The sequence below is a fragment of the Lampetra planeri genome, chromosome 16 (genome assembly GCF_965212315.1).
Source record: "Lampetra planeri chromosome 16, kcLamPlan1.2.h2, whole genome shotgun sequence".
Classification (NCBI taxonomy): Eukaryota; Metazoa; Chordata; class Hyperoartia; order Petromyzontiformes; family Petromyzontidae; genus Lampetra; species Lampetra planeri.
In genome coordinates, this window is record NC_136122.1 from 6,537,346 (window position 1) to 6,554,338 (window position 16,993).

Below are 16,993 nucleotides of genomic sequence, written 5' to 3' on the forward strand. Positions count from 1 at the left end.
AACAGCAGTCGTCAGGGTGTTGATCAAGAACCATGGTCTCCTGGCATACCAGGCGATATTTGAATCTTTCGTGACTGCAAGGATTCATATTCTTAGGTTTTTTCGGTAAAGTCACGTAGGTAAAACATTTAAATTTATATTTAACTTTTATTAATTTTAATTTTTTTACCTACGTGACTCTACCGAAAAAACCTAAGAATATGAATACCAGGCGAGGTAGTTAACGTCTCGCCCCCATGGCGCCTGAACTGGTCCTGGGCTGCCTCATTCGCCTTCCTCGTTGACCAGCATGGTGAAGTATGGCCAAACAACCTCTATTGGCCGACACAGGGTGGAGAGGCCTTCATCAAGTCGTGGAGTGACAATGGCCTGAAAAGTCTCATTATCATTACAGTATTATTTATTTTGTAGCAATATATTGATGGTAGCATGAACATCCTGCTGCTTAAACGCAGACGCTTGTACTTTGTGTGCACAGATTGAGTCAAAGTGGACTCAATCACGTAGTTCGGATTCGGACTATATCACGATTCCCCAATGATCCGATCCGGTCCGCATTTCTGTGGACCTGATCCTGATTGGCCCTTTAAATCCACTCCAAGATCGATTGGGATCCGATTTTCATTATTGGTTATCAATATGTAAAACAATTCCTTTAGACGAAGATAACAATGGAAATGCATGTTCGGCTTCTTTATAGAATTTAAAAGTGATTTATTTTACGACCTCCTCTTGATACCAAGATCCAGGATGGTCATGTCTATGCGCCGCTTCTCGGTGGCAGCCCCAACAGTCAGGAACGATATCCCTCTGCACATTCGCAGCATCACCTCAATCGCCTCCTTCAAGAGAGACTTAAAAACTCACCTCTACAATTACGCTTTCGAGCGACTCTGAGCTTGGCTCCGCGCCCCTGAGTTGCGGCCACTACGTCTGCAAATTTGCGCGCGTTACAAATTGAACTATTATTATTATTATTTAATAAAAATATATTCTCAATGAGTCTCGACACACATTTTCGGGCAGCTCCTGCGTTGGGATGTTTGTCAAATTCCCTCGATGAGTGTTTCAAATTTGGGACGAAAATCCAGTGAAATCCCATAAACATTTGAGATGTATCTCTCAGGTTCTCACAGACGGGTTCATGAACCCACCTATATTGAGATTGGCTGGCCGGCTCACAGACGAGCAGGTTTCAGAGTCTCACGAATCTCTAAGCTTTTCACCAACCCACGCCTCCAAAGCACTGGGCCACACCAAAAGAACCGGCTTTCGAATGTTGACAGGCAGGCTCTCGATTTGAATACCGCGTATAAAATAAAGATAATTAGTGCATTTATTCATGACCACTGCAGCCTTGAGCAATTCCGTTACTACTTATTACAAAAAATGAATCATTCAGTGTAGCGTACTGCGGCTCCAGGAGCCAATTTTTACTCTTCACGACCGCATTCTTAAACAGGGAGCCAATCGGCTGATCAGAACCTCGGTTAAATTCAGTCGAGGCATTGAAGACGTCCATTCAGCTTCCCCCGAGGGTGTCCCTTCAGCTGTCACATCTGGACATGAACCTACGAGTCGCTGTGCATAGCAATGCACACAAATAAGCTGATCAGAATATTCAGATTCAACCATAGTTGGTCCTGATTCGCCAAACTGATTCCAATGTTTAATCGGGTCCATCCGATTCCAAAATTAACCGAAAGTACACTCCCCCACCCCCCCAGTGTTTGCACATTTATTAACCTTTAAGGATCACGTGTTGCTGATGTTCAGTGCATTGCGTAATTTAGTGCAGAATTGCCAACCCTCCAGTATACTTGGCAGAGCATCTGCACAATGTTTGCACACATGTCCCAACTTAAATAAAATCAATCGTGCGCATGTAAATCAACTCCATTTCGTCCCTGTACTATCCAATGAATAACACGAGGCACGTCAGCATCAATAAACGTGCCAACACTCATCCGTACGTGTGGTGACACAAACTAAACTGAGTTTCTATTGAACCGTGTACCACGGGACATGTCTACACCCCAGCACGCCGATTCCAACCCGACCGATCTCATATGATCTTGGAGCTAAGTAGGGTTGGAGCCTGGCAAGTGCTTGGTTGACAGAGGACCATGGAATAAGAGGTGTAGGGAGTCTGCAAGGTGAACAGGGGAAGGCAGCTATAGAAGTAGATTTATTCTGCTGATGCACAATTTGACTGTGATCCGATTCTCGTGGATTTTCTGTCGCCACTCCAGTTCATTCCCAACTCTGAAACACCACACTCAACGGAATGCCCTAAAATTTCAATGAGAATACCCACGGTATGCAGTACTACAGCAAATAGTTGACAGAGTTTGCGTGCTCTCCCCATGGTCTGGAGAGGTGACCAGGAGTTGGCAGTATAACAATGGATTCTGGAATCTATCTGTGCGGAGCTATGGGTGTTTTACCCCTTGTACGTGTGGAGGTGTTCTCAAGGTTATTTGTGGACGAGAGACTGCGGGGGAATCGCTGGTGGTGTCGGCTTGGGGCTGCGAGGTAGCCACGAGATGGTAGTAGAGCGGTGTGTTTGAATCTACGTGCGCAGAGCTCTGATTCTTAGCATCCCTCTCATGTTCTTGGTTCTTTCGGTAAAGTCACGTAGAAGGGAAGTAATAAAATAATAAAAATAAAACATGATAAAATAATTCTCACGACGTTTCGGCCACAACGCAAGCAGCCGTCCTCAGGTGAAGATCAGGTCTGTCGGGGAGACAGCGTCTGAACCTGAGGACGGATGCTTGCGTTGTGGCCGAAACGTCGTGAGAATTATTTTATTATGTTTTATTTGTATTATTTTATTACTTCCTTTCTACGTGACTTTTACCGAAAGAACCAAGAATATGAATCCCTGCAGTCACGAAAGCTTTAAATCGAAAAAATCCCTCTCATTGTTTTATTTTCGGGTGCCCTGGTTTCTTCCCCCATGTAAAGTTTAATTTACAGACTTGGTCAAGCATTCCAATGCAGTCTTTATTTGAAGCTTTCGTGACCGCAGGAATCCGTACTCTTTGCAAAAAGCAGCCTGCATCAGCAGCCTCCCTCCTCTTTCTTCCGCCCGATGACGATTGCTTGCGTTGCGATCGAAACGTCGTGATCTATTATTTTTTCTACCTACGTGACTTTACCGAAAGAACCAAAGAGTATGGATTCCAATGCAGGTCGCGTGTGGTAGGGTAAAGTGTGGGTACTTCCACCTCTTCCATGATGTCTTACCAGCAGGGAAGAGCAGGCCAAATAATTTTTATAAGGGCTGTCTGAAGATACACCTTTGCCTCTACTTCATTACAAAATTACTGGCAGGCTTTGGGAATCTTATCTTCTAATACCAGACAAAGCCACCCATGCAAACTGCTGGACATGGTTGTGCTTCGACTGAAACAAAGACACACTCAAGGACAGAGATGTCCATTGAGCCTTACATACCGGAGAGGTGACTGTCGTTCGCAAGTAACCATTATGGCCAGTTAGGCCACAATCAAGTGTCGTGATTCAGAGTTGCGATCCATTTCAAGAATACATTCTTAGTTTTAATGGCGTTGTGAATATACACGCCTTTAGCGGCTTGAGCGGTCGGGTGGACCCATTGCATACAACAAATAAGAGTGGCAAAAAGAAGCGTCGATTCTTACGCGCGGAAAGAGCGGTGCACGCATCGCGAGCAACAAGAATCGATTTTCACCGCCGGATCGGCACAGCACCCCTTGCCACGGGATCACAAAGGGGTGGTGGTATGGGAGGGCTGAACGATTTGGGGACAATATCTCATTGCGATTGCGTTTTGATTTGCGATAAAATTTTTGAAAAGTCTAGCTTCAGTTCAATATTCACTGTGTAATAGATTTTAAACATGTGATGGAGCATTACCACATGATTCCATCAAAATATGAACCGCTCTATATATTCGAATGCAAGGATTAGAACTTAAAAGATATGAATGGCTTCCAACATGTATTTATTAAAACGTATTAATTTAAATAGAACAATCAAACATTGAACAATTGTTAAGTTAAACAAATAAAGTTAGAACAATAAAAACATATTAAACAATTCCAATAAGAAAGTAAGAGGACTTTTCAAATCTCAAAAAATCGCATCCTTTGCGATTTGCTAACCGCATTGTTTCAAATTGCGATTTCGATTTGAAATCGATTCATCGTTCAGCCCTACCCAAGTACGGTCGTACTTGGGCCATTCATTCAGATGCTGTCTCCCCGACAGACCTGTTCTTCACCTGAGGACGGCTGCTTGCGTTGTGGCTGAAACGTCGTAAGAATTGTATTTTATGATGTTTTATTTTTATTATTTTATTATTTCCCTTCTACGTGACTTTACCGAAAGAACCAAGAAGATGAATCCCTGCAGTCACGAAAGCTTTAAATCGAAATTTGGGCCACCTTGTTTGTGTCCACAGCTGCGGTGGCTTTGCACACTGCACCGAGTTCACGGCCTTCAGAGGTTGCGGTGATGAAGGAGAGGGCCCAGGCGGGTGCCTACACCACACGATTTGCTACCCAGGGGATTCATTTCTCACGGAATATTTTCAGGACCCCCCCCTCCCCGCAATTCCCTAAGCCTCCTCATTCTTAGATTGGTGGTGGTAGTGGTGGTAGTGGTGGTAGTGGTGGGTGGGTGTAGGGGAGGCAAAAGCGTGGGTGGCGGGGGGGGAGCAGCCCAATTTTTTTTCTGAAGCTCAGTCCCGGACAGCTCCGATTAAGCTATTTCGTGCGACGGGTGTTGCGCATGGCCAGGGATCGAACCCAACGCGGGGGGTTCGCTGGGGGGGATCGTAGCGCAGTGCGCAAACCACTGCAGCACCGCACACACACACACCACACACACACCGCACACACACCACACACACACACACCACACACACACACACCACACACACAACGCACACACACACACACACCACACACACACCGCACACACACACACACCACACACACACACCGCACACACCACACACACATACACCGCACACACACACACACCACACACACACACCGCACACACACACCACACACACACCACACACACACACACCGCACACACACACACCACACACACACACCACACACACACCACACACACACACCACACACACACACACCACACACACACACCGCACACACACACACCACACACACACACACCGCACACACACACACACCACACACACACCGCACACACACACACACACCACACACACACACCACACGCGTGCCTGCGGTATTGCAGTAGGGGGGGGGGAGAGAGAGTTAACGAGCATACAGAGAAAACAAGAGTGTGACGCGCTCCGTACCGCTACTTGCTGGCGTGCCGCATGGCCTCTGTTAATCAAAAAATTGCTGGTGGCTCAGCCATCGGCTGCACCTGTTGGCGCAGCGATGGTCCCTCCGAGTGAATGCCGTTATGCATGGGGAGGGGGTGGGGGCATCGTCGCACTCTCGTGCGTGGTCAGCTGGAGGCGAACTCTCAAGGTCAAACGCGGGACGACTTTGACGTGTGCACGACGGAGAAGAGGGCACGTCGCTTTGGGCCCCCCCACCCCACCCCACCCCCCGTCCTTAACCCGGCACTCGGCTTGCAATTACACTGGTCAACACACTTTTTCTGGCATAAGGTATTCTCAACGGGTTTAAGGTAATTTTGTGGTGCTGATTCCAAATCTGGCATCAGATTTTGTCGATCACGTCAGGTTTTTTGAGATATCAAATATTGCATTTTCAATAAAAACTGTAGAAGAAACATATTAAATAAATGTGGATATCTACATGAAATGATATTATAAACACATTATCCTAAAATTACAGCACCATATTTTAACACTAAAGCAGGCAATGGCTCGCAACAACTTGCAATCATAGGTGACAGAGTTAATTTCGGGTAAAATGAATGAAAATGGGGTATGCCGATAGCATAAAAATGAGATGTGATAGAGCAAATCTGAGATCAGATTTGGAATCAGCACCCTGAAATTAGTCTAAAACAGCTGCAAAAGTCCAGGCCAGAAAAAAATGTTTTTTTTTGTTGACCAGTGAATTTATTATCAACGAAGACCGCTCGTTGCCAGCCGATTGTTTAATGGCTGAACGCTCGTTTGTATAAACCGCTGAAGTCGGGCCCCGGTGCCGGTGCTGGTTGCAAGTGAACCTTTCACGATTTGAAGGCACAACGCGAGCGAAGTTGCCCGTGAATGTGGCGAAACCACGACGCACGCGCGGCAGAGATGGGCGCGCGGTAGCCTTGTGCTGCTACGTCAGCGCCCGCATGCCAATTTGTCCAAGTGCCCTTTGCGATGGGAAGGAAGCTTACATTCTCGGCACAAAAGGTTAGGCTGCATTTGTACTTTCAACGTTTTATATACTGTACAAGCAGAAGGGCATCCGGCTTGTACGTTGAAATAACATTTTTCCTCTTGGCAATTATATATATTTAACTATAAAATAGAATTTCAATCGGGTACACGCGACATGTTTTCACCATGCATGTTTTCATCGTACAATTTATATACACACACACACGTAGCTTTGACCGTATTTATTTATTAATGCAATTATCTTTGCGCGTGGTGTGTGCCTATATATAATTATAGGCGATGCATTTTCCATAACTACCCCTTGCTATTCCCTTTTTGACAGTGGCCAAATCCTCAGTGCAGCATCCACCCCACTCCTTCCCTCCCTCCCTCCCTCCCTCCCCTCTCCCCCCAATAGATCATCTCAACTGTACTGCAGTACTCACGTCCCTTGCATTCTTAAGCAGCACCTGCAGCTCCCTCTCTCTCTCTCTCTCGCCAACTGACCCACACATACATCCCATCGCCGCATTCAGCCACGCGCTTTCTCTCTCTCTCCGTCTCTCCTTTCACAGCGCTCACGATTCCTTTGCTCGCAATACGCGCATAATTTTCTCCCACGGAGTGGACGGACGGATGGACGGACGCTGCGACATTGCGTAACGTCTCCCCCTTTGTTATTAATAAGGACCAAGGCCGTCGCCATGGAGTCAACATTGGGGGGGACTAAATCTTCCAGGGGGTTTGGGGATCCCCCCCCCCCCAGAAAAAAAAATCTAAATTTGAAAACGAATTTCCTGCCATTTCCTGGCTAAAATATAAAAGCATTCACTAACACAAAGGATGGACTTTTTATTTATTTTTAACAATAATGTCTAATAGTGTATTGTATTACATTGCTGTTTTTTTTCTTTTTTACCTTTTCTTGTTTCATTGTATGTAATGGCAGAGATTAGGGATTAATAAAGTACAACCATGACCACAATCATATAGACAGAAATCTATTTATAGCAATATATTGGTGGGGGACATTTTGAGCATATTTCAATATTGGGGGGGATGTGTCACCCCCAATATATATTATAATTACGGCCTTGATAAGGACGTTCAATTTGACACATTAAAAAAACCCATACGTTCCCGCTGCTTCCAGTCTGTACTACGTGGGTAGGGGAGGCAGTGGGTCTCAATCCCCCCCCGTCTCTTCCCCAAAAACCCAGGAGCAGTGCGTTCGGACTTTGGTCCACGGAATTTTCTCTACCCCTGCCCCTTCCTCCTCCCTAATCACGGTTCGTGCCTTTTACCGGCCTCGTGTCAAACAAAACAAACAAATTGGTGAATGAACAAGGACGTGCACGTCAAGAGGCAACAACAGTGCCCGCTTGAGTCCATTTCTCTTCGGAGTCCTGAGCCAAATTCAATGGTAATTCCACATTCCCACGGCAGGGGAGGGGCCACTTTATCCGCGGGACAAATACTTGTTAACGTCACACAAAAGGGGTACCTGTTTTCTCCACATCCAGGAGATGATGGGCTGAGGCAACAGCCCCTGCTGATGTCTGACGAATGCCCAGACCGCATTGTAGATCTCGAGTGATGGCAAATGAGGATTTCAAACGAATCATTATCCGCATTGTTGTTCTCGCCGATCGATTACGGAACAGAATCTGCTGTAATTACGCGTATTTACATCTATCGGAGGTGTAATATTTATATATTTTTTTCAAGTCACCCGCTATTCACTGCAGCTCGTAACCTGCCGGGCTGTTCATGTGGCACTGCACGTTCGCGCGCGTTATTTATATATTTCAGCCATTTTGCAGGGTTGCAGAATTGACATCGAAACCGCATCTTTTTATTGTTTCCCCTTCCTCTGTTCGGGTCACATCATCGGCCGCTCGCGTATTTGGGTGACACGCTGTCCGAGACGGCGCATGCGAAGCACGCGTTACGGCGACACGAAACGAGAGAACACACGAAATGCGGACAGCATTTTTTTCGTTTTAATGCAAGCCGGGTGGGGAACTTACACCGGGTGAAATTATGCTCATGAATGACAATATGATTGACGTCAATTTGAAATCGATGTCAAAGTTACATTAACAATATGACATTATGCGGAGGTGTGGCGAGAATGCATCACTCACAACTGGAGGGTTGTGGGTTCAGCTTGCACCCCGAGCTTGAACCCGCTCATCGTTCCTCCAGGGTCAATGAAATCAAATAAAATCGGTGCCACAGTCCACATATTGCCTGCTATGGGCGCACCGCTTCGCAAACACGGACACTGATAAAGCAAATGGAACAACAACAACAAAAACCTGAGCAGTGCCCAAAAAAAAGGCAAACACGAAGAGCTGCACGTTTTGTGATCACCCTGAGAGACATAAAGAGGAAGACGTCGATTAGAGGGGGTGACACATTCAGCGTTAACAATTAAAACTGGAAAAAAATTTGACTTAAAATTTCCGTGACTGCAGGAATGCATATTCTTGGTTCTTTCGGTAAAGTCACGTAGATAGAAAAGAAATAAAATAAAATGTTAATAAAATTAGCGGTCTTAATAAGTGGTCTTCATCAGGCGGATGAAGACCGCTTGTTTTGCGATCGAAACGTCGTGGGTTTTTTGCTTTTATCATTTTAAATTTATTTTTATTTCAAAGTTGTAGGTACAATACATTTTTATTAATTAATTTATTTTATATCGGCGTGACTTTACCGAAATAACCAAGAATATGAATTAAAACTGGGTTACGTCATCGCTACAAAGGGTCCGATGGCCGGTGATCGAGACTCCATTCGGGAGTGGCAGCCGAGGGAGGACGGCTGGGGCGAGGAGGGGGGTGAGCAAAGTGAATTGTTGAGAAACGACGAAGCTGTGGATTTGAGTTGTGGCCGCCGCCGCTACCGTTGATTGTGAGACGTCAAAAGCGAACAAAAAGAAACAACTCTGATAATGATAACGATATGCACTGTCCTTGAAGTTGATTGGTCCACACCCGAGACAGCTTTTCTTAGAGCCTAGTCTCCATTGGTGTTGGACCAGATGACGTCAAAAGCCGTACAACTCAAAAACAGTGCACTATCAGAGTATTGAGAGCTCGGGGTAAGCATTTGCACTATGAGACCTCCTTTACCAGTGGCAAAATATAGTAATACGATTTTACCCTTTTATCTGGTACAAAAACATGATCCCTTGTATAAAGGTATCAGTTTTTGTACCCGATGAAAGGGTAAAAACCTATTACTATATTTTTCCACTGGTAAAGGAGGTCTCATAACGTCAAAAGCGGTTGCTTTGTCAGTCGATTGGTGCTCGTCGTGGGAATGTGGAATTTCCATCACTGACTCAGTGGATGGATATAGCACGTTAAACAATTATGTTTATTTACTCCTAATTACGTGGTAAAAGCTGAAACAAGAACGCATCATACCAAGGTAATGTAAGTTGTGTAGAAACACACCCGAGCATTGTTTTTGTTCTACCAATAGGTGCTCGAGATTTATTTGGGTGATTTATTATCATTATCGTAAAAGGTAAAGGTGCAGCCCTGCAAGGTATTGTTCACGCCACTGCAGGTGGAAGGACCACCGCTAGGGGGTAGCTTTGGAGAGGCCCTCTTGGAGTCCAGAGGGTATTTGGCTGACTGGTTAGAGTACCCACACTTTACCCCACCACACACGAACTGTCGACCAATTAACAGTGGTGCACCCTTTGGTACTGTTGGGTGGACAGAGGCGGGGGGTGGGTATAAGAAACTTGCCCCCGTCGTTGGAACTGCCGTGCCGGGAGATCAGATCGAACCCTCTGGATTGCAAGTCCAGTTTGCCAACCCTTACACATCGTAAATGAAACCCTGACCGCCTTATTAATTGTATTCTTTGACTCAAAATATAAAAGATAAAATACGAGGGGGAAAATAATCCTAAGAGGGACTTGAACATTCTATATATGAACACATGCTGGCCGGCAAGCTGCTGTGATGGCATATCTTGTAACAATGGCGATGAGATTAGCTGTACATTCAAACTTAATCCATGCTTGCCAACTCGGAGCGCATTTGAGCGCAGTTTATAACCACGCCAGCGAAGGGCTGCGTTCACATCATCGATGTATGATTAATGTTTTAGCGAATTATTTGGAGTATCAGTTGCACGTGTTTACTTTGAGGTGAACAACCATTGCACGCCCCTGATAGTGCCCTTGATTATACACGCGAATTTATCAAGAGATGTCTGTGAGGCCCAGTGGTCAGGGGGCTAAGCTGCCATCCCTCAGTTAGAATCCAGGTAATGGACTGTGATTAAGCCAGGCACTCAAGTGTAGCGAGTTGATGGTCTCAGCCCTGTCACCAAAGACTGCGCACACAAAAAAGCGCAACATAGTATTTGGTTTTGCAATTAATTTGGCTTAATTTCAGCTCTGACAATTAAAATAGCAGTTTGACCGTCATGCAACACATATTACTCTCGTATGCTGAGCAGACAAAAAAAGTGCTTATCGTTACTGTGTGTGAACTAGAGGTCACTTGACAAGATCTCAGAGGTAGCTCTGTGACTACCGCTTCCACGGGCCATTCTCTAACATGAACAGAGGGACTGCCATGTGAGAGATCCACGTACTTTGACTCTTTGCATGATGCTAATAGCACAGTCGGGATGATATTGTGGGAAATAACATACACATTATTAAGGTCACGTATTATATAATCGAGATTTATGATAATATAGGTGGATTCTAAAACAAATAAGATCACCACTGAAAAGCATACAACGAGTTAAGTGTGGTAATATGAGTGAACGTAAAACTAGCGTTGAGTTTAGGCCACATTCAAAAACATTACTACACACACCAGTGCACTCAATTATAAGATGGGCCTAATGCTGATTTATTTCTTTGAGTGATTGTCACATCCACATTATGAAGTCAACTATGAGCAAAGATGAGCGAACAGCTGTCCTACTACTGAATTGAACCAGTAGTACATGCCGATATGCGACAGAGATGCATGCTTCACATTAGCCTGAGAGAGAATGGTTAAGCGGGCTTGGGCAGGACACGTCGCTGATTGAGACGATGGCCGGTGGTCAGGAATTGCGATCCAGTGGCAGCCAAGGGATGGAACGCGTCCAGGGGGACGTCCACACCACCAAAGAGACTGAGCGATGCAATCAGCTGGTGTTTGCGGGCGCTGGGTGGATTGTCACATCGCAGAGCCGCGTGTGATGGCGACGGCTTGTGGAGGTTTTCCTTCTGCGGTGGATTCAGCGTGGGTTGACGATGTCAATGGTGTCGCGTGTGAACATCTTCCATATCGCTAATTAAAGGGCCGCAAAATGATTAGTTGACTGACTAAAGCCTTCTTGTCTTAAGGATGTGTCTCCTTCAGACAAGGCAAGGTGTTGCAGTGTGGAAGAGCCAAAAGCACAGCCATTAAATGATTGCATTTCAGTAGGAAGCCATTAGCTGATTGACAGACGTGCATCATGTCAGAGCCAAGTTAATGATCCTGCACTTGCTGGCCAAGTGGTAAAGTGTTTTAAAAATGTGATTATTTGGGGTCAAGGGTAAATTAAACTCATCGGGTTATATTTCCAATCAGGCAAAAGCCTTTCAAATCGGCTATTGTTAATTAAATTTGCTCCAGTGGTTTAGGACCAATATCAAAGTCAAAGAGCCACCACATCCACACAAACAATCGCTCGAACGCACGTGTCTTGGCGATTCTGAACTTGCGGTGGAAATTCCGCATTGTTGTGGCAGGGACCATTCGTCAAAAGGTCACCCACGGTTGACCTCCCACAAAAGCAGTTATAATTTTATGAACCCTGGAAGACTGAGATGACACGTTCTGCCACAGCAGCACTCAGCCCATTGCTGGGATTTTGCAGAGAAAGGTAATTTAGACTCAGCCTCACACTTTAAAAACATATTGTGAAAGCAGTTTTGCAAAGTGAGAATTTGCGCTCTCAACACTACAAAATCTTGACCTGGCATACCTTACCAGAGTAAACAGAGGTGCACCGACAGGCATGGCACAAACAATAAATTTAAGCTATCGTTAATATTAAAGTGACTCCGCTACATGATCCAACAACATTGCCAATCCGCGTTGGTCTCGAAATGTATATCGATACGTGTCCGATTGGCTCGTATTGGTACACCGTTACTGAGGCTTTATGCAAAGGTGTATCCTTGGAGACGAGCAAAGAACGGAGGAAGGGAGGTAGGGACATTGCACAGTGGATTAAAAGCCAGCCTCGCTCTGCGCGTTACTCCCACTTGCAGCGAAACTAAAAATAATATCTAATTAGGAGAAGATAACCGCGCAGAGCCCCAAAATGCCTTTAGGGGCCATCTATAAGGGCATCTGCAGTGAGCGGAGATGTTTGAGGCTATTAGGGTGCAGACAGGAATGGGCGAAGGATGTAGACCAGTGAAAATGCCTCTGTATATCTTGTTTAGGTGCCAGGGTCGCCGTGATATGGTTATATTATGATGCATCGTACGATATGAAAAAAAAAACCGCGATAACGGTACGAATAAAAGTTGCCCGTTTATTTTGTCAGTTAATCTCCTGACAAAATATTTACGAAGTCAGACCAATTAAAGTTTACAACGCAAATTTAATATCTCCCAAGAAAATTTCTGTAATCTATTAAAATAGCACTTCTTCAAACGGTTTCCGGAGTAACAAATCGCATGGCAGTTTACATGATATTTCTGAGAGCACGTGCGTTACGAAGTGTTCTACATAGATTGTAAAGTTGCAGTCGTTTTACGATATAGAGCAGGCTTATGTGAAGTGAACTCAGGCTTTAGAGTTTTTAAGCACTCTCTATTTGTACTTGAAGTACATTGAAGCATACTCTTAGGTTGTTTTCGGTAAAGTCACGTAGGTAAAAAAATTATAATAAAATAAAGAATAAACATAATAGAACTAGTAATAATAGAAATAAAATAATAAATCACGACGTTTCGGAGGCAACACAAGCTTGCTTCATCAGGTGTAAAAAGGCACAGCAAATTAACAGTGACTTTACCGAAAAGAACCTAAGAGTATTGATCCTTGAAGTCACGAAAGCTTCAAATCTACATTAAAGCACACACAAGATGATAAATAGGCAAAATACAATTATAAAATTGAGGGAAAGTGATATCGCGATAATCATCATATATTTAAATTCAGCATCGTGTCACATCATGATACATGTACAAGCGTAGTAATAAATAATAATAATTATTATTATTATAAATTGTAGATAGTATACGAGCGCGTGGGTTCGATCCCGTCCCTGATGTCTGTATATTTGTAGTTTAACTGTTCTCCACGTGGTCGCGTAGATTTTTCTCCAGATCCTCTGGTTTTCCCCTCCACATTTAGAAACATGCGTTTAGAGTATTTGGCTGCTGTAAACAAAAATGTCCACGTGATAAGCCACTTCGTTAAGCTATCATATGCGGCCAGGTTGCTCCTAAAAAAACATTGCGATATAGCTCAGTGGGCCTTACCTGTTCAAACAAAAATAGTTAACTTCAGTTTATGGTGACACATGCCGTATGATCAGTGCTTTGAAGGAATGGTTTATTGGATCGTAATATTGAATAACATTAATATGTATCCCTCTCAATCAATCCCACTGCTGAATTTAGGCCTCCATGAGCTGTCTCAGAGTCATGGGAGTTGTCCAATCACACTTCACCGTGTTGGTCAATGTGGATCGCTGAAATGGGGGAAGTTGACGACCGGTTCAGCTATCGATCAACACCGATGTTAGTCGTGACTGGGAATCGAACTCGGGTCGTTGGGAATTCGTGGTGCAGTGCGCTGCGCAAATTAGTGCACCAACATTGTGCATTCATTATGATGTATTTCTAAACATGGATAGATGGTGGCCAATGTGCAGTAGTGGAGCAAGGGGGTTACTTACGTTACTTGTACAAAATCTTGAATATCAGGCTTTTGTATACGTGTGATTCTCTGGGCACTGTATATTCTTCCAAGATTCGAAATATTCATGAAGGAACTGACCAAAGGTACCTATGCAGGCAAAAAAAAAACCTTGAGAAATCATGCTTTTGTGTTGGAATAAAATATGACATGGCAATACATGTAAAACAGGTAAGTTTCACTCCCTGACAAAGAGAGGTTCAACAGGACCCAGCATTTACTTTTAACATTCACGGCACTTGCTCTTTTATTGGGGTCGCAATCATTGAAAATGTGCTTACGTATGTACAGATATCACGTGCCCGAGTGATAACGATTGAGCCTTCATGTATAATGCTGATAATTCGGACCGTGGCATTCGCATCAATTAATTGAACATCGCTTTACACGTAGGCAGGCATGATGTCAAACAGATTCCACTTTTGTAAGTGGGTCCTTTTTTATTTCATTATATAGAGCACGGAGATCCACAACATAGGGGAGGGGGCACAAAATCGCTAACTCTGTTGCTCCAGAACTTCCAGGAGGGAAGAGATCAAGCTCGCTGCTGCCACCACCCCAAATGTGAACCACGAACGGGGTGTTTGTACTTTCATGTGGGAAATGGGATGATGGTAGGGGAAGAAGAACTGAATAAGGGAGTAGAGATAGTGGGTGTGCGAGGGGGGAGGGGGGATGGGAAGGAGGGGGGGGATGGAAAAAGAAAGGAAAGAGCATCTAGGAAGGATTGCAAGTGAGTATTAATGCTTCTGCGGGTCGCGGCGCCCTACCGGCCTGTTCGACAACGATCACAAGCACGGGCGCGAGCGAGCGCACGCGAATTCTGCCCGCGTCGAGTGACCCCCCCCCCCCCCCGCGGTGCGCCGTCTTTGCCTTGCAGTACGTGGCGCTGGCCTCCCTCTTGTTCATCCTCATCTCCATCACCACCTTCTGCCTGGAGACGCACGAGCACTTCATCCTGAAGGTCAACCGAACGGAGTTCATCAAGCAGGGCAACACGACGGTGGCCGTCGTCATCAAGGAGGCCATCACCGAGCCGGCGCTCATGTACGTCGAGGGCGCGTGCGTGCTGTGGTTCACCTTCGAGTTCTTCATGCGCATTTCCTTCTGCCCGGACAAGAAGGAGTTCATGAGGAGCATCCTCAACATCATTGACTTCGTGGCCATCCTGCCCTTCTACCTCGAGGTGGGGCTCAGCGGACTCTCGTCCAAGGCCTCCAAGGACGTGCTCGGCTTCCTGCGCGTCGTGCGCTTCGTGCGCATCCTGCGCATCTTCAAGCTGACGCGCCACGTCGTGGGCCTGCGCGTGCTGGGCCACACGCTGAGCGCCAGCACCAACGAGTTCCTGCTGCTCATCATCTTCCTGGCGCTGGGCGTGCTCATCTTCGCCACCATGATCTTCTATGCAGAGCGGCTGGGCACCAAGGAAGAGGACATCAAGAACAACCACTTCTCCAGCATCCCCATCGGCTTCTGGTGGGCCGTGGTCACCATGACGACGCTGGGCTACGGGGACATGTACCCGCAGACGTGGTCGGGCCGCCTCGTCGGCGCCATGTGCGCCATCGCCGGCGTGCTCACCATCGCCATGCCCGTGCCCGTCATCGTCAACAACTTCGGCATGTACTACTCGCTGGCCATGGCCAAGCAGAAGCTGCCCAAGAAGAAGAACAAACACATCCCGCGCTCGGCGCAGATCGCCGCGGCGGCCGCGGCGGCCGCGGCGGCGGCGGCCGCCCCCGCCTCCGGCGCGTCCCCCAACTACTGCAAGTCGGACCTCAACTCGCCGCGGCCGAGTACGCATGGGGACAAGTGCCCCCTCGCCGAGGACGAGACCAACGAGATGAACAACCCAGGTGAGAGACAGAGAGAGTGTGAGCGAGCGTAAGGTGCCTTTGGCTGCCGTTGTCCATTGCAATCTCACCATGTTCCCTAACCCTGACCTCCCCCCCCACCCACCGCGCCCCACACTCCAGCGACCGCGGCTGGCTGCCGACATGCCGCCGTCGGCCTCCGCTCGATGAGAGGTTGCTCGTTCTCTTCTGCTGCTCCTGTTGTCTGGAACTCCCACCCCTCTGGCTGTCTGCTCTGCCCATTGCGAAATTCTGTCTCCATGTTCGAATCCGTTTTGCTTCAGACATTCTTCTCGTTCTCTGCCTGTGCTTTCACGTGTGCCGTGGGCCTCTTCGCCAAGCCTCTCCTCTCTTCAATCATAACTGCCACCATCGCATATCCCTGCTTGTAAAGCATCTTGAGATACGTCGTTATGTAGATGCTACAGACATTGTATAAGATAATGAGGTATGTAGCATGCGACTTCGGCTAAATAAACTAAACAATTTGTTTTTATTTTACGACCACTGAGATATTTAGCTCTTTTTCAGGAGAGACCTGACCACAAATGATCGCTCAGCGAAATCACTTAACACGTGGCAATTTACAGCAGCCAATTACTCTAAATGCGTGATTCTTAATGTGGAGAGGAAAAACCGGAGGAGCTGGAGAAAAATTCAAGCGACCGCGGGGGAGAGAGACACCGCAAACTCCAGGGTCTGGATCGACCCCACGACCTCCTGTATAGCAGGCGAGCGAATTAACATCTCGCCACCCATAAACCCACATCACTCGAATGAACTACAATGCAAACACATGCTAGAAAAAATATAACTGGAGGCGAGATTCCTTGAAGGGTTATATATAT

General features: G+C 46.2%; 1 protein-coding gene across 1 annotated transcript in view; it reads left to right on the top strand.

Moving 5' to 3' along the window:
- The window catches only part of LOC144722956 (voltage-gated potassium channel KCNC1-like), a 57,496-nt gene that overhangs the window by 15,385 nt on the left and 25,118 nt on the right, over positions 1-16,993 (top strand). The window contains exon 2 of the mRNA XM_078601406.1: positions 15,173-16,148. Coding sequence (XP_078457532.1) covers positions 15,173-16,148 — 976 coding nt within the window. The remainder of the gene's footprint in view (positions 1-15,172; positions 16,149-16,993) is intronic.